The 25230-nt window shown below is 45.8% G+C and overlaps 1 protein-coding gene across 10 annotated transcripts in view; it reads left to right on the forward strand.

Annotated features, from left to right (window-relative positions):
- CHUK (component of inhibitor of nuclear factor kappa B kinase complex) overlaps positions 1-25230 on the forward strand; it is a 42930-nt gene that overhangs the window by 11016 nt on the left and 6684 nt on the right. For 7 of the 10 annotated variants that reach the window (XM_054207089.1, XM_054207088.1, XM_054207094.1 and 4 more), the window contains 14 exons: positions 42-166; positions 1653-1760; positions 3276-3411; positions 6600-6794; positions 7176-7278; positions 10204-10327; positions 12349-12500; positions 13517-13578; positions 15933-16042; positions 17548-17597; positions 18347-18443; positions 19304-19451; positions 21828-21964; positions 23321-23420. In XM_054207089.1, coding sequence (XP_054063064.1) covers positions 42-166; positions 1653-1760; positions 3276-3411; positions 6600-6794; positions 7176-7278; positions 10204-10327; positions 12349-12500; positions 13517-13578; positions 15933-16042; positions 17548-17597; positions 18347-18443; positions 19304-19451; positions 21828-21964; positions 23321-23420 — 1647 coding nt within the window. Of the gene's footprint in view, positions 1-41; positions 167-1652; positions 1761-3275; positions 3412-6599; positions 6795-7175; positions 7279-10203; positions 10328-12348; positions 12501-13516; positions 13579-15932; positions 16043-17547; positions 17598-18346; positions 18444-19303; positions 19452-21827; positions 21965-23320; positions 23421-25230 lie in introns of those variants that run through there. The other 3 variants (XM_054207092.1, XM_054207090.1, XR_008467160.1) reach the window with 2 other exon arrangements.

Here is a 25230-nt window from a genome sequence, read left to right on the forward strand (position 1 = left end):
GAAGTACCACTTTCAAAGTGTCTTTTTATGATCCTTTTTAGGCTCCGGAACTCTTTGAGAATAAATCCTACTCAGTTACTGTTGATTACTGGAGCTTTGGAACGATGGTGTTTGAATGCATTGCAGGATTTAGACCTTTCTTACATAACCTACAGCCATTTACCTGGTAAGATGCTTATTCTGCGAGTGGTGATGGCAGGCAATAGAAATGGAGAAGAGAAGGCTCTGGGGAGACCTTAGACCCCCTTCCGTACTTAAAGGGGGCCTACAAGAAAGCTGGAGAGGGACTTTTTGCAAGGGCATGTAGTGATAGGACAAGGCATGATGGCTTTGAACTGGAAGAGAGTAGATTTAGATTAGATATCAGGAAAAAAATCTTTACTGTGAGGGCAGTGAAACACCGGAACAGGTTGCCCAGAGAAGCTGTGGCTGCCCCATCCCTGGAGGTGTTCAAGGCCAGGCTGGATGGGGCTTTGAGCAACCTGGTCTAGTGGGAGGTGTCCCTGCCCAGGGCAGGGGGTTGGAACTGGATGATCTCTAAGGTCCCTTCCAACCCAACCCATTCTGTGATTCTATGAATGACAGCTACTGTGTGTAGTGAGGTAACAGCGTGCACCAGAATGATCAATTTATTGGGTTTTAGGTGCTGAGGCTGGTGGTCTGCTAAGCTTTGGAGAAGCCGTTGATACTTTAGCAGCATGAGTAACAGTTTGATTGGCTATTTATATGTATTGTAGTACATGCGTATTACATTGTGTGGTAGCCTCTGGTCGTAATAATTCTTTCACAAGTGAAATTTGAATCAAAAAGCATAATTATAAACCAGTCTGTGTATTGGTATCAGAAAAAACGTAATGGGAAGTAGTCATGCAGTCCTTTTTTCACCTAGGCTTGGAGGATACTTATTTTTAGCAATAAATAACACGCAGCAAGACAGAGCCTATTTTGTGTAGTAAACACATACTTATGTGTTTGTAAGTAACTTCACAAAAGTGAGGACTGAAAGACTTTAACCCGCTTACTCGTTCAGGGCTAGAAGAAGGGACAGAAATACGTAATTTTGTATTTCCACTTCTTACCTTGCAGTATCAGGAGTGTGTGTAAGCTTGGTTTTTAAAAGAGTAATTCTGCAACCAGAAAAAAAATATGAAGCCTGCTTTTCTGTTAGCATTGAAATAATACTGGGGAAAAGGTAAATTTGAGGTTTCCCTGGTCCAGGATCCAATAGCATGCTGTGTTTCTGGCACTTACTAGATGCTTCCCTCGGATCGAGGTAAGGGCAGGGGTTTTGCCAAGATGACTCTTGCAAATCTTATCTGTCTCATGAATGTTTGTAGGCTCATTTTGTCATACAGGCTTGCTCTGTGGTCAGTGAATTGTTGTTACCTGTTGACCCTCTCGTTGGATGCTGTCCAGACCTCCTTGCAAGCAAGTGCAAAAATGTTTCCAGACAGAGTTAATTGCAAGGGCTTCCCTCTTCCACTTGGAGGTGTTCTGGGTGGATTGTTTGGAAATGTCGTCTTTGTCCTGAAAGACGAGTTTGTTTTCTAAAGCTACTAGACTGTGGCACTTTTTGCTGCTGCCATAGGCCATTGGCCCTTTACTATAAAAGTAATATTGCTGGTATATCCACAAAGAATTTTATTTTCTAGGCATGAAAAAATCAAGAAGAAGGATCCAAAGCACATTTTTGCTTCCGAAGAGATGAATGGGGAAGTTCGCTTTAGTACCCATTTGCCACAGCCTCACAGCCTCTGTGGGTAAGTTTGTCCTTCTGGCTACATGTGATCATTTTTGGCTTGTCTTTTAAACTGAGGGATCTTCCTCCTTTATCTCAAATGCTGAGAGGTCCTACTTCTTTCTCCTAAGCAGTGTTTCAAACTCCTGGCAAGCTGCCATTTGCTGTTAAAGAATAGCCCGTAGCCACACAGCTCTTTTGATTCTTTGGGCCCTCTCACCCTGCAGTTGGTGGGATGATGGCAGTTCGCTGTGCAGCGTGAACTCTGTGACTGCTTTCCACCCGTTATTACAAGGCACTGAGTAACATCTCCCTGATAACTTGACAGTATTGAGTCTCATAAACCAGGTACTTGAGTTAGCTCCTCTGTGAAAGCAGAAGCGTCTCGTATTTGTGTTGGGAAATCTGCAGAGAGTCCAGTGGAGGTCACGAAGATGGTCAGAGCCTGTTGAATAGAGCATGCAAGGAGGGGCCCTTAAGTTGGGCTCCTTTGGTCTGGCAAAGAGCAGGCAAAGGGGGATCTAATTTTGTCTTCTGCTATCTATTGGAGCATTACAGAGACAATAGGCTCTTCTCGGAGGGGCAAAGCGAAAGGATGAAAGGCAACACCATAAGTTACAACAAGGGAAATGAAATTTGGGCACAGGAAAAAGGTTTCCCCAAGCTAGTGATGCATTCCTGGGACAGGGCCCTGAGCAGTGGGGGATCTCCATCTGTGGGAACTGCCCAGACTTGCTTGGATGCAGTCCTGAGCAGCCTGCCGTAGCTGTGCAATGTTGGGCCTGCAATGGGCTAGGGATCAGACCAAAGACCTCCAGGAGGGCCTTCAGCCTGAATTAACCAAGTCAGAAGTCGGACTGATCATTTGTCGCTTATTTAGCACTTATTTAGATGTGCCCAGCGGTGCAGCAGAATTCACGGCACTGGCAGATTTCTAGGAAAAGTACTGGAGTTGAGAATGAAATAAGTGGTTTTGTGCCAGTGCTTTGGGCTTTTTGCACTGTGTGCAAAAGACATTTAAAGACATTCTTGACAAAAAACTTACGTGCTGCTTGTGTGGATAAATGTGGAGAAGAGCCGTCCAGGAGGCACTGCAGCACAGGGATGGTTATTCTGCAGACAAGACTTTGAAAACTATTAAATTTCATGTGTATCACAGATGGGTTTTGGAGAAAAATGAACAAACAAACAAACAAACCAATTCTACCCCTTATCTATCTTGACATACCTTACTGATGTGTCAAGATGCATTTGACTCAGTGAATAGGAATCAGGAAGAGGGAGAAGTATAATGCAAGGTCTGTTGGATGGGCGAGTGGTCCTGCAGAGGTCAGTGAAGACTGTTGTTATGGTGGAGATGCTCGCTCTGCATGGTCTTTCCTCCCCTTGCGGGCTTTCGCCGCGGTCAGGATGAGCGAATGTTTGGTCTCTAACCAAAGAGTTGAAACCTTATTGCTGTTGCGAGACCCTAGTTTCCTAAGTAGAGTAAGTGTTGTAGAATATGTGCCTTCTCTTTCTTATAGCTCTTCTGTTTTAGTTTAATTGTAGAACCAATGGAAAATTGGTTGCAACTGATGCTGAATTGGGATCCGCAACAGAGGGGTGGAGGTTTAGATCCTGAGACCAGTCGTCCAAAGTGTTTCCTAATAATGGATCACATACTGAATTTGAAGGTGAGTGAGGGTCGTTACTGGCTTTGAAGGCCTGCTGAAAGCATATCAAAGGACAGAAAGTGCGTTCAGTGGAACAAAGCTATAATCCTGGCAACATCGAGCTGCAGGATCATAGAATCACAGAATGGCTTAGGTTGGAAGGGACCTTAAAGATCATCTAATTCCAGCCCGCTGCCATGGGCAGGGACACCTCCCAGTAGACCAGGTTGCTCGAAGCCCCGTCCAGCCTGGCCTTGAACACCTCCAGGGATGGGTCAGGTGCAGCTTCTCTGGGCAACCTGTTCCAGTGTCTCACCACCCTCAGAGTGAAAAATTTCTTCATTATCTCCGATCTAAATCTACCTTCCTTAATTTTAAAACCCTTCCCCCTCATCCTGTTGCTATGGTTCCTGATAAAGGGTCCCTCCCATCTTTCCTGTAGCCCCTTTAGGTATTGAAGGCCACTATAAGGTCTCCCTGGAGCCTTCTCTTCTCCAGGCTGAACAACTCCAGCTCCCTCAGCCTGTCTTCACAGGAGACATCCTCCAGCCCTATGATGATCTTTGTGGCCTCCTCTGGAGCCACTCCAACAGGCCCATGTCATTGTTCCATTGGGGGCCCCAGAGCTGGAGGCAGTGCTCCAGGTGGGATCTCACTAGGTGGAGGAGAGGGGCAGAATCACCTCCTTTGACCTGTTGGCCACACTGCTTTTGATGCAGGCCAGGATACGGTTGCTTTCTTGGCTGTGAGCACACATTGCCAGGTCATGTTGAGCTTCTCATCAGCCAGCACCCCCAAGTCCTTCTCCTCAGGGCTGTTCTCGAGCTGTACTCCTCCCAGACTGTATTTGTGCTTGAGGTTGCCCCTACCCATGTGCAGGACCCTGCGCTTGGCTTGGTTGAACCGCATGAGATTCACATGGGCCCGCCTCTCCAGACTGTCCAGGTCCCTCCGGATGGTATCCCGTCCCTCCAGAGTATGGACTACTTCACGCAGCTCAGTGTTGTTGGCAAACTTGCTGAGGGTGCACTCGATCCCACTGTCCATGTCGCCCACAAAGATGTTGAACAGCACTGGTCCCAGTACTGACCCCTGAACAATGCCACTCATCACTGGATTCCACTTGGGTTTTGAGCCGTTGACCGCAACTCTTTGAGTGCGACCATCCAGCCAGTTCCTTATCCACCGAGTGGTCCATCCATCAAATTCTCGTCTCTCCAATTTGCAGACCAGGATGTTGTGCAGGACAGTGTCAAATCCTTTGCATAAGGATCATGAGGAATGTTTTTCTTGGTATCAGGAAGTATGTACTGTCCAGTACATATCTGAAGGCAAAATATCACCAGCAATATCAATCTCTAGCTTTACACTTGGAGTAGAAAAATGACCCCATATTGCTGTCTGTCATCTCAGAAAGGACTCACCAAGATCAAATAGTGGTTTAATATTTGATAATAACAGTTTTCCTGAACTCTGCTACTGATGCTGTGACCTCCAGGTTCACGTACTATAGTAGCACCTTTAGTAGAACAGAGATTACATTTACCTGACTCTTCCCCTTCATGTAATTACTGGAGCTTTGCTGGAGCAAGTCTAGCTGAGGCAAGCATGTGTAGAAGCCAGAGGATAATTTTGTCTTAGCTGGAAGGATTCCAAAGCAATTAAAGCCAGAAGCACAAAATATTGTGCCCATAATTGGAGCTTGTTGAAATTTGTATATCATGGGGTGGTTTGGGTCTTACGGTCTCTGGCCAGGTATAGTAAAACTAGAGAGGGGGCATCTAGGTCCATGTCCAAGTGGAGGCCAGTGACAAGTGGAGTCCCTCAAGGATCAGTACTGGGACTGATCTTGTTTAACACCTTTGTCAGCGACATGGACAGTGGCACAGTGCACCCTCAGCAAGTTCGCCGACAAAACCAAGCTGTGTGGGGCAGCTGACATGCTGGAGGGAAGGGATGCCATCCAGAGGGACCTTGACAGGCTGGAGAGGTGGGCCCGTGCCAACCTCATGAAGTTCAACAAGACCAAGTGCAAGGCCCTCGATCTGGGTTGGGGCAATCGCAAGCACCGATATAGGCTGGGCAGCGACTTGCTTGAGAACAGCCCTGAAGAAAAGGACTTGGGGGTGCTGGCAGACGAGAGGCTCCACATGAGCCGTCAGCGTGCACTAGCAGCCCAGAAAGCCAATCATATCCTGGGCTGCATCAGGAGAAACGTGGCCAGTAGGTCGAGGGAGGCGATTCTCCCCCTCTACTCCACTCTCGTGAGACGCCACCTGGAGTACTGCATCCAATTCTGGAGCCCCTACTACAAGAGAGATATGGATGTGCTGGAGTGTGCCCAGAGAAGGGCCACGAGGATGATCAGAGGGCTGGAGCACCTCTGCTATGGGGACAGACTGAGAGAGTTGGGGTTGTTCAGTCTGGAGAAAAGAAGGCTCCAAGGAGACCTTATAGTGGCCTACCAGTGTCTTAAGGGGGCCTACAAGAAAGCTGGGGAGGGACTTTTTGGGATGTTGGGTAAAGGTAGGACTAGAGGGAATGGATTAAAACTAGAGATGGGTCGATTCAGACTGGATGTTAGGAAGAAGTTCTTCACCATGAGGGTGGTGAGGCACTGGCACAGGTTACCCAGAGAGGTGGTGGAAGCCCCATCCCTGGAAGTTTTTAAGGCCAGGCTGGATGGGGCTCTGAGCAACCTGGTCTAGTGGGAGGTGTCCCTGCCCAGGGCAGGGGGGTTGGAACTAGATGATCTTTAAGGTCCCTTCCAACCCAAACCATTCTATGATTCTATGAAAGTGGGGAGAAGACAAGCAGTGTAATGTAACAGCTTTTTTGTATGGAGGGATTAAAGGAAATGGGACTCCCTTTCTTGGGAGCAGTTCTGGCCAGCATCAGAGAATATGAGGCTCGAGATGGCCTTTATCCTAGCTTGTCACCATTCTTTTGATGTAATTTAACTGCAGTGTGGATTGTGACAGTTATTAGTGTGTTTTATTGTAATTTTCTCTGACATTAAATTGTTACAGGCCCGGGATTTGAGTTTTATTATGTGGGGCTTTACTCCTGAACTTGATTATTGTAGTCATTGAAACTCAAATGGTGCTTTCAGTCTTAACGTGTTAATTGCTACATACTGCCTCCCAGGCCTTCGTGTCCTTTGTCTTTGACAGCCAGTGACTTGTAATCAACTTGTACTCTTTTTACAGATAGTACACATCCTAAATATGACCTCTGCCAAGATTGTTTCGTTTCTCTTGCATCCTGAGGAAAGCCTTCATTCCTTTCAGATTCGGATTGAGTTTGAAACTGGAATAAGTACTGGAAATCAGGAGCTGCTGTTGGAAACAGGAATTTGCCTGGACCCTCGGAAACCTGCTTCCCAGTGTGTTATTGATGGCGTAGTAAGAATGATTCTGTTCATTTAATGTCTTTCACATTCTCAGGGAATTTAAAAATCTTAGGGAAGATAAATTGCCTTAATCTTCTCCCACTGGTGACAGTTTGCTTTGTAAGTATAGTAACTCTTAAGGTCTAGCATTATTTCCTTTATCAGGTAATGTAAGTAGACTTGTATAGTCATACTCTAAGTATTTAAATAAAATAACTTGCTAGCAAAGGGCGCTATGTTTCTGTGAGATTTATCAAAACCAGTTTTTTAAGGCGCCAGATAAGAAGAGTGTCTGACCACAATAATTAGTTCATGAAGTAACCAGAATGGTATGGGTTAGCGGGATCTATGTTTGGGATGTGTTCTCTTATGTTCTCTTCTCTTTTCTCACCAGAGAGGCTGGGATAGCTACATGGTCTATTTGTTTGACAAAAGCAAAACTGTCTATGATGGACCCTTTGCTTCTCGGAGTCTGTCTGACTGTGTAAATTACATTGGTAAGTATGCTGGAGGACAGCAGGGAACTGAAAGCGCTGCTTCTCATGTAATATGAAAGTGGATCTGCCTTACAAATCTCTATGTATTGTCTTGAATGGCATTCTCTCATTCAAAGAGGACCATTTAAGAACCTGGAGCAGCCTAAAAAAGTTTACATCTACAGCACTGTATCTCCATTTTTTGTAGATGTAACAGTTCAGAGAATTTATTGCCTGCCCTTTGGGAACTCTCCTATTGAGCAACTTAAGAATTCAATTACGATTTTTGTGCTTGTATTAAATTCTGGGCACTGAAGAGCACCTACCCCACCTAAACACCTAAACCTAAACATTGCCCCACTGAAACAGAACCACAAAGTGAATGAAGGCTTGGGAGGTAATACGTGCAACCTAATCTTGTAGCCTAGAGAGGGGAACTTTTGGTCTGTGCCTGCACATTCTCCTGGAAAGAGTCATAGAATGGTTTAGGTTGGAAGGAACCTTAAAGATCATCTAGTTCCAACCCCCCTGCCCTGGGCAGGGACACCTCCCACCAGACCAGGCTGCTCAAAGTCCCATCCAGCCTGGCCTTGAACATCTCCAGGAATGGGGCATCCGCAGCTTCTCTGGGCAACCTGTGCCAGTGCCTCACCACCCTCATGGTGAAAATTTTTTTCCTAATGTCTAATCCAATTTTCCCATCTTCCAGTTTGAAGCCCTTATGCCTCGTCATGGGGTCACTACATGCCCTTGTAAAAAGTCCGTCTCCAGCTTTCTTGTAGGCCCCTTTCAGATACTGGAAAGCTGCTATAAGGTCTCCCTGGAGCCTTCTCTTCTCCAGGCTGAACAACCCCAGCTCCCTCAGCCTGTCTTCACAGGAGACATCCTCCAGCCCTCTGATCTTCGTGGCCTCCTCTGGAGCCACTCCAACAGGCCCATGTCATTGTTCCATTGGGGGCCCCAGAGCTGGAGGCAGTGCTCCAGGTGGGATCTCACTAGGTGGAGGAGAGGGGCAGAATCACCTCCTTTGACCTGTTGGCCACACTGCTTTTGATGCAGCCCAGGATACGGTTGCTTCCTTGGCTGTGAGCACACGTTGCCGGCTCATGTTGAGCTTCTGGTCCACCACTGAGCATCTCATCCACCAAGAAGCAGCTTCTCATCCACCAAGGAAGATTCTGACTGGGGGACTGTTATTTCATTTGCTGTGCTAAAGGGTGTCACGCAACACACCCACAGAGTGTTGCAGTGCCATTGTGCCAGGAGATGTTTGCAGAACTTGAGTGATGGCCTGCATAGATATATCCTCTTTTAGCGCTTAGCATCTGAAGAAGTTGTGCACATATCCCTTCTCTTCCTCCCCTCCTCCCTGTGCACAGGTACATACAGGGTTCAGCTCCTTGCAGTCCTGTCTCCTGAGATTGGGTGTTTTGGATGTTCATGAGCAGTTGCCCTCCTACAGCTTTCCTAGGCTTATGCTCCTGAACCCTGTATCAGCATCCTGAGGATACAGATTACCTTTTTGCCCTGTAATATCTGTGATAGTTGCATTTCACCTGTGATCCGTCTCCTGTGTCTCACCTAAATGAAAGAACAGGCCCCTCATTTTGTGCTGCTGATCATTCAGGCCCTGTATGAGGAAATCCACCTTGTTCTGATCACAGAGCCAAGTCAGTTGCATGGGTTGCAGAACTGTTGTTATTTCCCTGTGGAGGTTATGGAGTAGGGCTGTTCTTCAGAGACACTTTGCAGAGGTTCAAAACCTTCAGTCTTGTACTATCTTCCCAACAGTTTTAAGCTCTAGTCATAGTGTGGCCAGAACTCCATAGCACTGATCCTACTTCTGGTCTCACCGAGCAGAATCAAGTGTCTGAGAAGAGTCCAGGCCCCCTGCTTCGTCTTGAGTTGTTAGGAGTAAAGCCAGTCTGTTGCTGCATGGACACTGGTGAGATCTGCTCCCATTGGTCCCTCCTCATTCTGGTGCTGCTGCCTGGCCCTGACATCATCAGTATACTTACAGACCTTGCATCAAAGCTGCTTCTCTGCTTACAGCTTCCCTTCCACGTCTCCTGAAATGACAGCAGTCATCTGCAGGACCTAATACACCTCTATGAAGATTTATGTATACCCAGTGTACCTGTAGGAAGGACCTTGTATACCTCAATGAAAGGAAAAATAGTGTCAAGGGACAGGAGACATCTACTGGGATACTGCATGTAAAGGAAATGCCTTGTGACATACAGTTCCTGTTAAATGGTGTTATTTTCTTTGGTCTGGCTCTGCAGAAGTTGTGCTGCTTTTCCCTCTCTCCTTTTATTGTCACTCACATTTCTGATTGGTTTTTTTCGGTGTGCTGGGCTATTTTATTCTGGTGAATCTTGTTGTGTGGCGTCATTGTGCTGAATCTCTTGGAGCTAAGGCTTGTTACGACATGTTTATTGATACCCCAATTTACTGATAGTTCCCCATCTCTATAGGGGAACACATGTAAGTCCTGCATCTTTTCCCTGTAAACACCTACGTGAGGAATCTGGGAGGAAATGTTGATAAATGTAGCAGTTACATTCGCTTTGCTAGCTTGGGCAAGTGCTTTACGTAGAGGTTTGGATAAAAGCACTCCTGGGTCCTGCCTTGTGCCGTATTTCATGCAGCGTGCCCTGTGTCTGCTAGTGTCAATAGGCCAAAGTGCTCCAAGAAATCAGTACTCTCGTAGCCGTGAGTTCAAATGTGAGCCTGGCCAGTAGCAGGCTGTCAAATACCTGGCGAGCTGTAACGTGAAAAGCTTATACGCACTTAGGCAACATCACATAAAAGTTAAATAGGTCTTATGTGGCTTGATCCCTTAGTTTAGGCACCTGAAGCAAGTTAGCGATGTTGTAAGCGCTGAAGTCCTTTTCTAGAGTTGTCCTTTCATTTGTGTACAATTGTGTTTCTTCTTGTATTCAGTACAGGATAGTAAAATCCAACTGCCAATTCCTCAGCTGCGCAAGGTGTGGGCAGAAGCAGTTCACTACGTGATTGGGCTAAAAGAAGATTATAGCAGGCTTTTCCAGGGCCAGAGAGCTGCCATGTAAGTTGTTACTCCTTGTTAAGAAGATGCAGTATTATGCAAATACAGAGATTGTTTGCATGGGAATGTACATCTCAGGGAGCATTGATTACCTGAAGTTTTACAGTACTTTGCTGTTCTATACTTCTACATTATAAAACATATTTGGGCTGGGAAGTTATTCCTCCATGGGTATTTTACTGCATAGTGCCTGACACTGATAATACGGAAAAAACCATGAACCTTGAATATAGTCACAGACCAGATTCATAGAATGGATGAAGCTGGCAGGGATGTCTGGAGGTCATCCAGTCCAACCCCGCTGCTCCAGCAAGGTCCTCTAGAGCTGGTTGCCCATGACCGTGTTCAGATGGCTTTTAAGTATCTCCAAGGATAGAGACTCCAAAACCCCCTTGGGCAACCTGTGCCAGTGCTCGGTCACCCTCACAGTAAAAAAGTTCCCTAACGTTCAGAGGGAGTCTCCAGTGTTTCAATTTTTTGCCCATTGCCTGTGGTCCTGTCACTGGGTAATGCTGAACAGAGCCCCGCTCCATTCTCTATGCACCCTTCCTTCAGGTATTTTTACGTTTTGATCTCCAGTCAGTCTTCTGTTCTCCAGGCTGAGCGGTCCCAACTCTCTCAGCCTTACCTCAGAGGAGAGATGCTTCAGTCCCTTAAACACAGAATGGTAGGGGTCGAGATCATCTAGTCCAACCCCCCTGCCAAAGCAGGTTCATTTAGAGGAAGTTGCACAGGAACGTGTCCAGGCGGGTTTTGAATGTCTCCAGAGAAGGAGACTCCACAACCTCTCTGGGCAGCTGTGCCAGGGCTCTGCCACCCTCAAAGCAGTTTTTCCTTGCGTTCGGATTGAATTTCCTGTGTCTTCAGATGGAATTGTCCTGTCAGTGGGTACCACTGAAAAGAGTCTGGCCCCACCCTCTTGACACCCACCCTTTAGATATTGATAAGCATTGATGAGATCCCCTCTCAGTCTTCCCTTCGCCAGGCGCCAGGTCTCTCAGCCTTGTCTCATCAGGAAGGTGCTCCAATCCCGTGGTCATCTTGTAGCCCTTCACTGGACTCTCTCCAGTAGTTCCCTGTCTTCCTTGAATTGGAGAGCACAGAACTGGACACAGCACTCCAGATGTGGCCTCACCAAGGCAGAGTAGCAGGGGAGGACGACCTTCCTTGATCTGCTGGCCACGCTCTTTTTAATGCCCCCCGGGAGACCATTGGCCTTCTTGGCCACAAAGGCACATTGCTGCCTCATGGTCAACTTGTTGTCCACCAGGACTCCCAGGTCCCTCTCCACAGAGCTGCTTTCCAGCAGGTCAGCCCCCAACCTGTCCTGGCGCATGGGGTTATTCCTCCCCAGGTGCAGCACCCTACGCTTGCCCTTGTTGATCTTCATTAGGTTCCTCTCCACCCAACACTCTGGCCTGTCCAGGTCTCGCTGTATGGCGGCACAGCCTTCTGGTGTGTCATTAATAATCTTCACTGGCCTCTCTCCAGTATGTCCATGTCTCTGGTGTGCTGGGGAGCCCAGAACTGGACCCAGGTGTGGCCCCACCAGTGCTGAACACAAGGAGAGAATCACCTCCCTCGACCTGCTGGCAACATTCCTCCTAATGTAGCCCAGGATAGTCGTTTCACGAGGGGCGGAGTGAGTGGAACTGTTTGTTGTATTTGTAGGGTTTTCTCCTGTGACTGAGTCATATTTCTCAAGCGATAAAAAAGGTGCCAGCATTCACCAGGGGCAATGTGTGCTACAGTAAATGCTAAGAAATACTCTACACTCCAAAGACTGTTTAACTGAGCTTGGCAAAAAATCTGTGAAATGAGGAAGGACTTTCTCTTTTGCTTTCTGAGGACCTGCAGCTTCTAAGGAAGCGAGATGGAGTCTATGACCCCACTGAGACTCCCAGTTTCAAGGATCTTACACCATTTTTTACTAGCTATATCTTTCTGTCAGGTAATGTGACAGCACTGGCCACATAAGTCCAGTTTTTCAACTAATGTGCTGCTCTTGTTTCATTCGTTAGGCTCAGTCTTCTTCGGTATAACGCCAACCTAATCAAAATGAAAAACAATATGGTGTCAGCATCTCAGCAGCTGAAAGCAAAGCTGGAATTCTTTCATCAAAGCATTCGCCTCGACCTGGAGAGATACAGTGACCAGATGGCTTACGGCATATGTACGTATTGTGTAATACTTGCGTGGGTGTCTTGTCTGATCTTGTAAAGGATCAGACCGGCTATGAAGGGTTGTGGGTAGAAAGAAGACAAATGCAGGAGCTGCCATCCTGTTCATTGGCATCTTTATGGGTATGTTTTATTTGGGGTAGGTGCAGGAGAAGAATTTGGCAGAAGGAAAGGCAGGAAGATTAAAAAAAAAATGGTTTTGGAGGCCTTCAGTGACACTGAAACAGGTGGTTCCCTGCTGAGAACACCAAGCTAAGAAAATTGGAGTATTAGTAGTACTGGTGATGTAAATGTTTGCTATTTATTCAGTCAGCGTCTGATTCATTTGTAATTGTCATTGGGCAGAAGGTGGAGGGCAGAGCTGCTGCCCTTGATGGACAGTGGACAGGCCACTAACCACCCTTGGAAGAGGAAACAGGCATGGTGACTGTAGAAACATAATTTTGAGCAGCGCAGAGGGAGTTATCTTGCTGCGTTTGATATTAGGAGGTAGCATGAACCAGGCTGAGAGACGAGGTGAAAAAGCACCAGCTACAGTTTTAATATCACGGAAATGTCTGGATCTTACAAATACTGTTCGGGGGAGAACAGTAAGATTTATGCATAGTTTGGATATATGGCTCAAACCCAAAACTTGAGTCAAAAATTATGACTGGGCTGAAGGGTGATGACGGAAAATGGAAAGACTCAGGGAACTGGTTCTAGTCAGTGTGTTTAATTGCAAGTGGCGGTTGTTGAGCTTAGTGGTGGAGTTTAAAGATTCAGGCTCATTTTAGGCTGGTGATTGCAAACAGTGAAATCCTACCAAACAGTTTGTATGTGAGCGTGGAGTTGTTAAGTTGCAACTTTGCTGTCTCTCTGTGATCTTTGGGACATAACTTTTGCTTGGAGATTCAGTGTCACACTCTTTATGTTCAAATTCAACAGGAATGGATGTGTGTAAAGTTCGGGTCATGCTTTATTTTTGTGTCTGTATGTTTTTGTAAATTAACAACTCTTTTCTCTTAAGCTTCAGAAAAAATGCTCAAAGCCTGGAAGGAGATGCAAGAGAAGGCCTCTCAGTGTGCACAGGTAGGGGGATATTAAAGGAGCGTCATTATCTCTCTGTGAAGGATACCACGACAGGAACTTAGTGTCATACCTGACGCTGCTTTGTGCCTGCAGTGAGTTTCATATTCTGCCTGCTCTGGGAATGAGAATATCATTGCAGATGCATTAAAAAAGAAACAGTCACTGGGTTGTATGAATCTAGTGATTTGAAGAAAACCAGCACAAATGTCACAACCCTCAGTTATCTGTATAGGAAAGCAGACTATAAAGACACGTTATTTATAACCCAAAAGAAAGGATGTTGCTATAGCCAAGAGTCTTCCTGTTTGGATTTATTGCACACAACAATTTCCATTGCTAAAGTTGAAAATAATACCAGTCGCTTGTTACTGCAGTTTTGAAATGACTGCGTATTTCATTTAGGAGGACAGACATAAATTTCTGGTATTCTGCAAGAAAATACACAAATCAGTTTTTAATAAGAGTCGTCCTTAAGAAATTTAGAGCAGAGCTAGAGCCAGTTCTTACTCTGAGTAGTCCTAATAGTTGATGGGTGTTTTCACTTGTGATTTATGGACAATTGAGCTGGCATAATGGCTTTCTGTTTCTCAGAGAGTTAGTTCTGCGAGAAAGGCTAGTTGAAATTTATCTGCTGCTTAGAATTCTGATCTCTTGTCTTCTGGGAATGAGTATTTTAATTTTACCTCCACTGAAAATGAGGAGGAGATACAGGCCTTTCTGACAAAGAAAAATTCTGCCTGCAGTTCTGTTCAGACTTTTGTAGGTAAGGAATAACCGTTTAGCTGTGAAAACTAGGGACAGTTAGGATGATGGTAGTTTATTTAAAAGCTGTTTCTTCTTCTTGTCTACTGGATGTACCTAATAAAGCTTGGGAGGGGTGAGGTGTTCAGAAGGGAGCATTCAGAAGTGGGGGCATTCAGAAGGCATAATAATACAGAGCACAGTGATTAATATGTAAAGATCCCATACGCCATTAGAAACACAAGCAATAAATGACATTGCCTATTTTTTTTCCGCTGTGAAGGAATAGACTGGGTAGTTCAGGTTCTGGGATCTGTTAGCTATCTTCATCTAAGTCAAAAGGTTCTTGGAGCCTGGATTCTGCTTGCTCATATGATGGAGATAGGGCAATTGGCATTCCCGTCTGAATTCCTCCCTGTTGTAGCTCTTTCAGTTTTGGGATCTTGTTGCTCCCTGTTAGGAAGCAACAGAGATAAAAGGGAGGCTGCTTCTAACAGAGTAACTCAAAGCTGTCACAGGCTGTTTCCAGAAAAACAGGAACCTCAACAAATACTTACTTTGCAGGCCATCAGAATTACGTTCTGTTTTCAGGCTGTGCACTCCATGTGTATAGTCACATCATGTCCATTTATCAGGATGGAAAATATTTTACTCTGTAATACACGGTGGTATCTCAGTCTGTCTAGCAGGTAGCTTAACTTCTGTGAATTCAGGAGTCACAGTTATGCTGTATGGTGAATCACAGTGCTCCAGATAAAGATGTTTCTTTTGACAACAGGGTTTATTTCATGTTTTTCTCACAAACTGACTCTCCTTTGACTATGTGGCTTCTCGCTCCTTCTTTGTCTTCTTTTTTTATTCTTTACCTGCAAGACCTACAGACATCCCTTTCTGGCCAAGGGGTCACATCCCATTTATATAGCCTCCTACCAAGTACTTCTGCAGCTTCAGCAAGGTGTACATTCTGGAAAACGTTCAATTTGCAGGTCCTACATCCCCAGGTCAGAAAGGAAAAGCTGAAAATATCTCAAGATACTTTCTCAGGAAGGCAGATCTGTGCCCACAGTCCATGGCGCTAACGCCTATTACGGTGACCAGTGCTTTCTTAACCATGCTGGGGATCTCCAGTGCATGTCTGGCACTGCATAGCTAATCCTCATGCCCAGAAATTTTGTTGTTGGCCCCCTCGTGTCTTTTGTATTGCTTTGAGGAAGATGTGAAATACCGGAGAAATGTCAAACCAAAATGGATATGAGAGGGTAAAATGTGAGAGCACCCTCTGTCCATCCTGTAAAAATGGGAGAAAAAAAATCTTCCCTGCTAGTGCCAGAGAGTATATGTGTGTGCAGCGTGCATCTCAGAGAGAGGATTTATGAAGAAGCTGATTTTTCTTATCCAGTGTGGTTGTTAGAGATTTGGATCTAGGTGATATCATGCACTAAGAAGTTAATAATAGTATCCTCAATTATTGTAGCAGCAGTCAGGTCAGAAAGCTTTTTTCTCCTAAACTCCGCGTGGAGTCAGCCCGTTATCCAAACAAGTGTTCTGGGGATCTTTATCTGCTTTATTGCCCTCCTCCTTCAGTTTGGTTTGTAACTGCATGTCCCCATTAGGCTGAAGATATAGGATATCTGGATGAGCAGATCATGGCTTTGCACACAGAGATTGTAGAGCTTCAGAAGAGTCCGTATGCAAGGCGCCAAGGAGAAGTCATGGAGAGTTTGTAAGTCCTTTGCTTGTTAATTTTTTTGCACATAAATGGATGTTGTGTATTTCATTTTCTGAGGGTTTATTTTTAAATCTGTTGGTGCCATCAATGCTTTTGAAATGCACTCCTCACTTTTTGCAAACTGCGAGTGCAGAGCGGTTTGCAGTCGGTTTAAGATCATTTTGCTGGTAAAAGGGAAGATCGCACTACCTGTGGCTGTACATTCCTCGTTCCTCTTGAAGTTCGAAGGATCACTTGACAGCGTTATAAGGCAGAACACACAGTAGCTAGACCTGTGGAAACATGGAAAACACAGCTAAGGGGGACAGGACACTTCTCTGTCACTGACTGTGAAACTTCATCATAGAAGAGGTTGGGCCTAAGATACATGTTGGTCTCAACTGAAAAATGCAGAGGATGTCTTTTTCGCGTTGGAAAAGAGTAATTTTATGGTATTGAGTGAGAAAATTATGAGATCATTGTAAAATCCTGTGAAACATCTTCACTCTGTTTTCAAAGCAAGGATAATTAACAACTCATGGATACTTGAATATTTGGAAACTTGAAAATTGTTTTTTTCAACAAGTATTAAAATATGAAAGAGCTAAGTGGTATTCCTGATCTTAAGAAGACATAGGAAGCAATTATTGTCATTTGGGCTGTTGCTGAGAGCACAAGTGGCAATTATAAAAGCAATTATAGAAGAGTGGCAATTACCAAATAGCCACCAAGATTGAATAGCCGCTAAATCAGTTGTTAGTAAGAGCTCTTCTGAATGACTCTGAATATTCTGGGAGGAAATGTGCCAGTTCCTGGCATGCTCTCCCGCCTCCCTCTTTGCAGAGCTAGATCAGCTAAGTTGCTTTTCATCCCTGTGTAGTTGCAGGAGCATCAGTACTGGTGTACAGGGGAGGAAGTGGTGGAATGGAGAAACCACCTCTTGCAGCAGTAGCCGACGTTTGGAGCAGCAAAGATTTGTTCAAGGATGGAAGCTTCAGTGTTTGACTGCTTTTGAAATACTTGAAAGAAGTAACGCTTATTTAATGGGAAGAAGAGAAACGCTGTCCTCCCGTTTGTGATGCAGCTGTCTCTTTCCGTTTGCAGACTGTCACTAAAATTCAGGCTAAAAATGCAGAACAGGAACAAGAATTTCTCAGGCAGTTGTGCAGAAGTACCCAGAGTTACAAAAATGAAGTTTCATAATCAAGGATACCATGGAAAGAAAACACAGCTGAGCCACGTGAAAATTTGAAATTGAAAATAACCTGCAGTTTGTACAGTTATCTGAGAAGAAAATGCATGATTAGAAGAAAAGAGAGACAGCTTTTAGGGAAGGGTTCATTTCCATCACAGAAAGACAATCCTCGTGTTTCAAATGTCATACTCGTACACTAGCTGTAGAGGAAGGTGGCAGCTCCAATGTGTGAGGTTCACCACATCATAACTTAATTGCAGTGCTTTTTTTCTTGAGTCACCTGCTTGTTGCTAACATGTATGAATAATTTTTTTTCTTTTTAAAGGGAACAGAGAGCCATAGACCTGTACAAGCAATTAAAAACAAGACCTCCAGGTATGGAAGGAGATGGTTCACAGACTGTTTCACACTCATACCCCATGACTAATTTTTCTGAACTCAAACACAGAAAATACTGTTTAGGAAAAGGCAAATGATTGTATTAAAGTTAACCAGACTCAAGGGCATACCTTAAGATGATTTCTTCTTTTTGCTGAGCCTAAAGCTCTTCCAAATTCTGTAGTCCTGTTCCTCGGACGTGGGTTTGTCTTTTGGTTTTCACTCTTGGAGCATCTGCCCTGAACGTGTGTCTGCCTTCTGGCGTTATCTACCTTTTTTCCTGCCCCCGGTACTATTGCTTTACTCTCTCCAGACATGGGAGGAACTGCTGTTCCTCTGTCGTCGCCCCAACCCAATGTCAATCTCTTTTCTCCCTCTCCTCCTCTCCACTGATTATACTGGATGGAACCGCGTGTTTGGGGATTATTATGTTCTGAACATAGTAACTGGTGAGCAGAAAGATTTAGTTACTTGTGCATTTGAGAGCTGCCTTCAGTCCTTATTGAAGCCGGTATTTAGGCAGCAAGAGTGGCTGGAATTGTATACGTTACTGCGGAAAGAAGAGACATTAAGGAAAAGCTGTGCCTAATGAGAGATTGTGAGAGATTTTAACGTATTTCATTGTATTCCAGTTTGTTTGGCTGCACTCATTAAGTCAAATCTTTCCTTGACTCTGGGCATTTGTGTCCAGAGTGACTCCTCACTGAAAGGCATTTTACTAATGTGGTGATTGATGGCCCTTCCAGATCATGCTTACAGTGACAGCACAGACATGGTGAAGATCATCGTGCAGACAGTACAGAGCCAAGACCGAGTTCTCAAGGAGCTCTTCGGCCATCTCAGGTACTTTATGCAGGGAAAAAAAAACCCAAACAAATGCAACTTGTGACATTTGTAGCTTTGTAGCAGGAAAGGAGAGGGGAAAACCATGGAGATCGGAGCCCAAAAGCTCCATCCACAGGTATATGTTTCTAATAGCAATATTAATTCTGCTCCTTTGTCTCTCTGTTATGTTTCCACTTAACTTTTTTAAGATGTATAGCTAATAGGGAAGGGGAGGAGAACGCAATGGCTTGTACTGTTAGCATCCAAGAGCTCACTTTAAAATGAGTCAAAGTCTGCTAAAGTTTAGTCTGGGATTAAAATCTTACGGGGGAAAAAAAATAAAAATAGCGTAACAACTGAGAAGGTATCACAGTGATTTGTTCATTACTTCATTAATTCTTCAAGTGGCTCAGAAAAAATGTCATTATGGAAATCTTGTGGTCAGCAAAGCATGATCTAGTGTTCATTTCATGTGTGGCTTATGCTTGGTAGATCCCATAAAGAAAGTTGTTAGCTATGGTGTGGTCAGCCCACAGAGACCAACACAGACCAGAGAAGATGAATGAAATATCATGGTTGAGTTGCTGTGCTGTCCATTGTCACGGGGATCCATTTTTGCTTTTCAAATCAGAAAAGCATGTATTGTGGGTATTAATGGTAGTGTCGTCTGCCTGGTCCAGTCTTAACTGGACTTTTGGAAAAGTCCAGGGGTCACTCCAGTCTTGCCAGTTTTGTACCTGCAGCTGTCACAGTGCTGAGCTAAGAGAAAGGGGTGTTCTCACAGAATTTTCCTTGAATCCCAAGGTGAGGCTTGGGATATCCCAGAACATATCGCCACACAAGCTGGAAAGTAACTTTATGTTTGGTTTTTATTATAGCAAGCTCTTGGGCTGTAAGCAGAAGATCATTGACTTGCTTCCAAAGATTGAAGTGGCTCTAAATAACATCAAGGAAGCTGACAACTCAGTGATGCAGATGCAGGGCAAAAGACAAAGGGAGATATGGCATTTGTTGAAAATTGCTTGCGTAAGTAGCTTTTGGACTATTCATTTGCTCTTCCTTCCAGTGCAGGAGCCAGGGGACATCAAATGAAACACTGAAGAGACCAAAAAGCGAAAACTTCCACCCAGTGGTTGATTTTTATTTTATTTTATTTTTTTATAGAGAAGGGAAGTTTGAGATGCTAAAATCTGACACAAGTTTAGAAAGGGGGTAAACAAACTAATGGAAAAGAAGCCCAGTGGAGGAGTCCTTGGGTCCCAGTAAGTCATCAAACTGCAAGTCACTGGTGGCTGGAGTACAGTAGATGTGCCATGCCATGTGCCTTGTTCTTACCTTCCCTGAATGTCTAGTGTTGGCTGCTGTTGGAGGATGTATCATAGAATCACAGAATGGTTTGGGTTGGAAGGGACCTTTAAAGGTCACCTAGTCCAACCTCCCCTGCAATGAGCAGGGACATCTTCAACTAGATCAGGTTGCTCAGAGCCCAATCCAACATGGCCATGAATGTTTCCAGAGATGGGGCATCTACCACCTCTCTGGGCAACCTGGGCCAGTGTTTCACCACCCTCAGCATAAAAAATTTCTTCCCAATTCCCAATCTAGTCTAAATCTTCCCTTTTTTAATTTGAAGCCATTACCCCTTGTCCTATTGCAACAGGCCCTGCTAAAAATCTTGTCCCCACCTTTCCTGTAGCCCCTTTAGGTACTGGAAGGGGCTCTAAGGTCTCCCCGGAGCCTTCTCTTCTCCAGGCTGAACAACCCTAACTCTCTCAGCCTGTCCTCACAGCAGAGGGGCTCCATCCCTCTGATCATTTTTGTGGCATCCTCTGGACCTGCTTCAACAGGTCCATGTCCTTCTTATGTTGGGGGCCCCAGTGCTGGAGGCAGCACTGCACATGGGGTCTCACCAGAGGGGAGTAGAGATGCAGAATCCCGTCCGTGGACCTGCTGGCCACAATGCAGCCCAGGATGCGGTTGGCTTTCTTGGCTGTGAGCACACATTGCCGGCTCATGTCCAGCTTTTCACCCACCACTACCCCCAAGTCCTTCTCCTTAGGGCTGCTCTCCATCCCCAGCCTGTATTGATACCAGAGGTTGCCCCAACGCAGGTGCAGGCCCCTGCTCTTGGCCTTGTTGAACCTCATGAGGTTCACATGGGACCACTTCTCGAGCCTGTTCAGGTCCCTCTGGATGCCATCCCGTCCTTCAGGTGTGTCAACTGTACCACTGAGCTTTGTGTTGTTCACAAACTTGCTGAGGGTGCACTCAATCCCACTGTCTATGTAATTGACGAAGACATCAAGTAGTACTGGTCCCAGTACAGACCCCTGAGGGACACCGCTTGTCATCAGTCTCCATCTGGACATTGAGCCATTGACCACTACCTTCTGGATACGACCATCCAACTAATTCCTCCTCCACCACACAGTCCACCCATCAGATCCATATCTGTCCAATTTAGAGAGAAGGATGTTGTGGGGGACCGTGTCAAAGGCCTTGCAGAAATCCAGATAGATGACATCCGTAGCTCTTCCCTTGTCCACTGATGTAGTCACTCCATCATAGAAGGCCACTAGGTTGGTCAGGCAGGACTTGCCCTTGGTGAAGCCATGCTGGCTGTCTCGCATCACCTCCCTGTCCCTCGGTGCCTTCAGAGACAGCCCTTCACACTATATCTGTTTCTTGATGTAGTGGGCAATGCCTCCACCCCTCCATCCTTGCCTGTCCCTTCTGTGAACAGCCTGTAGCCATCAATAGCCGCACTCTAGTCATGAGATTTGTCCCACCAGGTTTCAGTATTGGCAACTAGGCCATACCTTTCTAGCAGCATGGTGGCTTCCAGCTCCTCCTGTTTGCTGCCCATGCTGTGTGCACTGGTTGTCCCTTGGATGGTTGAACTTCAGCCTTATGCATTAAAACTATCATGATTTCAAGGCTCCAAAAGTGAAGTAGGTGCTCCTCTGGTTAGTTCAAGGTGTTTTTTAAGAGTACACTGTTTTTTCTGCATCAATTGTAGTAACTATACCGCTGAAGCAATCCCCTGATTCCACATGCCTACGTTCAAGGTCAGCATGGGAAACATGTATGTCTTTCCCCTGTCAGGAGAGTTGCTGCTGTGCATGACTCACAGTTTAGGACATGGCATTGCCTCCTGATTCTTCGGGGTAGAAGATGTTGTGAACACCACGGGTGACTTGCATGCAGAGACATTTGGTACCAGCTATTTGCAAAACTGTGGAGGATTGTATCGGCTGACTTGCCAGCCACAGGCATGGCCTAGATTGTGCGTGTGTGTTACAAATAGTGCTTATGTTTAATCTCAAGTCTTGCATACAAAGTAATTAAGCCTGACTGAATTCTTCCTTTGTCCGTCACAGCAGATTAATTTATTTTTTCTAGACTCAGAGCTCTTCTCGATCACTGGTAAGCTCCAGCCTGGAAGGGACAGCCTCAACTCCAGCAGCCACGTGGCTCCCACAGAGCTGCTCAGGGAACGTACCTCACCCTCTGTCATCTATGGCAACTCCTGAAGATGGGTAAGAGCTGTTGGGAAAGGAAATGAGGCCACTGAAGAGCATTTAGTGTAGCCATTTGTTTGACTCTTGACTGGAGTTTTAGTAACTTAGCTCTGGGCATACCACAGCAAAATGCAACAATGAGATTTTTGAACCAAAGTGCGGTTTCTTTTCCTGCCCAGGTTCTGGGGCAAGTTCCAGGTAAACCAGGCCATGTTTAGTGCTTCTTACAGCTTCTGTGATTTTAAAAAGTCTTAGTTCAGATGGAGGTCTGAAGTCGCGGTCAGTACTAAGCAATCCATCTGGTTCGATATCTGTTTTTGTTTTTTTTTTTTATCCTTCCAAAAAAACGTTTCAGTTGCTCATATGTTATTAATGCTGTAAAAATTCAGGAATTGGGTTGAACTCTTTATGCAGAAACTTACACTTTCTTATCCTGAGCAAGTTCCACATACTACTCTCGGCTAACGCATTGTGCTGTTCATTTCCTGCACATCATGTTATTCTGTCTTGAGGTTGGATTTGATTATTAAGGCTTCTCTCTCTCAGCCGGGTCTAGCTGAGTAAGAGAGTTGTCAGGAGCTGAGGGGTTTCTCCTCTTTGCTTCATTAGCAATTTTACTTCAAGTCGGCATAACAGAAGGGAAGGCGCCCCTCAGAGAGTGCTCAGCCCTCTATTTGCAGCAGTGCTGGTTTTGGGGGGGGCTGGGCAGGGGTTGTGAACATTGGCATCAAACCATTTGGCCAGCTTTTTCTTTTTTGGATTGTCAGGGGAAATGCCTAGGTTCTGAAGATACACATCTAAGCAGGCTTTTGCTGGAAGTCAGTTGATTTTTCTGAAACCTTTTCCTGAAAGCAGCCTTTTCCACTTCCTCTTTTCTGTCTGCTGCTGCACAGCAATTTTTGCCTCTTGAGTAATGTTGGGTGATCACCTTTCAATGGGTGCTTTTCTGGGCAAGGTGCCTTTGGATCGCCTCATAGCTCCTCTTTGAACCGTGCCTTCACTGTATGAGGCACTATACAAAGAGCCAAGAGATGCAAGCCTTACGGGGAGTGGGCAGTGATTTCAGGCCCCTCGTATTCAGCTCACTTCCTAAGTTCTTTTCGGGGTGGTTTGTGGAGTTCCTTGGTAGGGAAGGAGTGCAAATTCACACTTCCAGGGTGAGGATCTGCAGGATGCCACCTCCAGGCATGTTTTTGTGCCTTACAGGGTTTCACCTACAATTGCAGAGAACTATAAATCATTTTGGGGGGTTATTTGGTTTTTGTGGGTGTTTGTTTTTTGTTGTTTCCCCCCTCCCCCCCAACACAGAGCCTTTTGACATTGGTGTTACTTTGTGTTTTAAATACGTCATCTTATGTCCTCCCTTCCCTGCAGGGAAAATTTTGTCCAAGTGATAGAAGAGAATCTGAATTACCTTGAACTCTTTAGCAGTATTTTGCAGGAGGCGAGACAGGAACAGAACAGCAGCATGATGGTAAGTCTGTTGATATATCTCTGAGGACTTGATTTTTAAGAGCCGCAGCTGGGTCCTCTAGGGGTATGGAGAACTCCTTAAATAGGATCATTTGTGGTGACTGTGGCTGGTGTATGGTGTCTGTCGTCCCTCCTGGACTCTGCTAATATGCCGGTCATTATGGAAAGTGGCACTTGGCGCTAGCATCAGCCGAGCGGTCTGCGTGGCAGAACAGGCTGTTCTGTAGGATCCCCTGGTCTCACAGTCCAGAGCTTGCTCTGAATTCTGTTTGCATTCTTGACCAGAGCGTCCTGCTTTGTGTCCCTGCCCTGGAGTGAGCAGCATTCTCCATTTCTAGAGCCCTTTCCTCATAATTCACTGAAGCTCTCCTTAGGGCAAAAGTGGAGCTTTAGAGAGTCCTAAGATGGCTCTTTGCACAAATTGATGTTTGAAATAGCAAGAAATAACAAAATTAAATAACAATCACCTAGATGTTTTGACGCAGTCTGAAACTCTGTTCCTGAACTAGTAATTGAGGCCAGGAAGTTACTGCCCAAAAGAGCCCAGTTACCAGAAGAATGAAGTGCACCACAGAATACTGGTCTTTTAGAAGAGGCTCTGTGCTAATTTTAGGGGCTGTATAAATATAATAGAAAAGGACAGTTAGGCAAGTAGGTTGACCTGTTTATAATGGAGAAGAGTCAATACAGCTTCTGTTAGCATGAGTTTGTCTCACAAGTTTATTGCAGTCCTGTAAAGAAGTCAAAAATCACAGAATCGTAGAATCATAGAATGTGTTGGGTTGGAAGAGACCTTTAAAGGCCATCTAGTCCAACCCCCCTGCAGTGAGCAGGGACATCTTCAACTAGATCAGGTTGCTCAGAGCCTCATCCAGCCTGACCTTGCCTCCAGGCGTCCAGGCCTCCACCACCTCCCTGGGCAACCTGTTGCAGTGTCTCACCACCCTCAGTGTAAAGAACTTCTTCCTAATGTCTGATCTAAACCTGCCCTGCCCTAGTTTAAAACCATTGCCCCTCGTCCTATGGCTACATGCCCTTGCAAACAGACCCTCCCCAGCTTTCCTGTAGGCCCCCTTCAGGTACTGGAAGGGGCTCCAAGGTGTCCCCGGAGCCTTCTCTTCTCCAGGCTGAGCAACCCTGGCTCTCTCAGCCTGTCCTCACAGCAGAGGGGCTCCAGCCCTCTGATCATCCTCGTGGCCCTCCTCTGGCCCCACTCCAACATGTCCATGTCCTTCTTGTGCTGAGGACTCCAGAGCTGGATGCAGGACTCCAGGTGGGGTCTCACCAGAGCAGAGTAGAGGGGCAGAATCCCCTCTCTGGATCTGCTGGCCACGCTTCTTTTGATGCAGCCCAGGATGCGACTGGCCTTCTGGGCGGCAGGCGCACATTGTTGGCTCATGTCCAGCTTTTGATCCACCAGTACCCCCAAGTCCTTTTCCACAGGGCTGCTCACATCATCCCCCAGCCTGTATTGATAACGAGGATTGTCCCCACACAAGTGTAGGACCTTGCACGTGGCCTTGTTGAACTTCATAAGGTTTGCTCGAGCCCACTTCTCTAGCTCGTCCACGTCCCTCTGGATGACATCCTGTCCCTCTGGCCTGTCAACTGCACCACTCAGCTTGGTGTCATCAGCCAACTTGCTGAGGGTGCACTTGATCCCACTGTCTAAATCATTGATGAAGATATTGAACAGCACCAGTCCCAGTACAGCTCCCTGAGGGACACCACTTGTCACACCTCTCCATCTGGACATCAAGCCATTGACCACTACCCTCTGGATGCGACCATCCAGCCAGTTCCTTATCCAC

Source organism: Rissa tridactyla, chromosome 6 (genome assembly GCF_028500815.1).
Source record: "Rissa tridactyla isolate bRisTri1 chromosome 6, bRisTri1.patW.cur.20221130, whole genome shotgun sequence".
NCBI classification, from domain to species: Eukaryota; Metazoa; Chordata; class Aves; order Charadriiformes; family Laridae; genus Rissa; species Rissa tridactyla.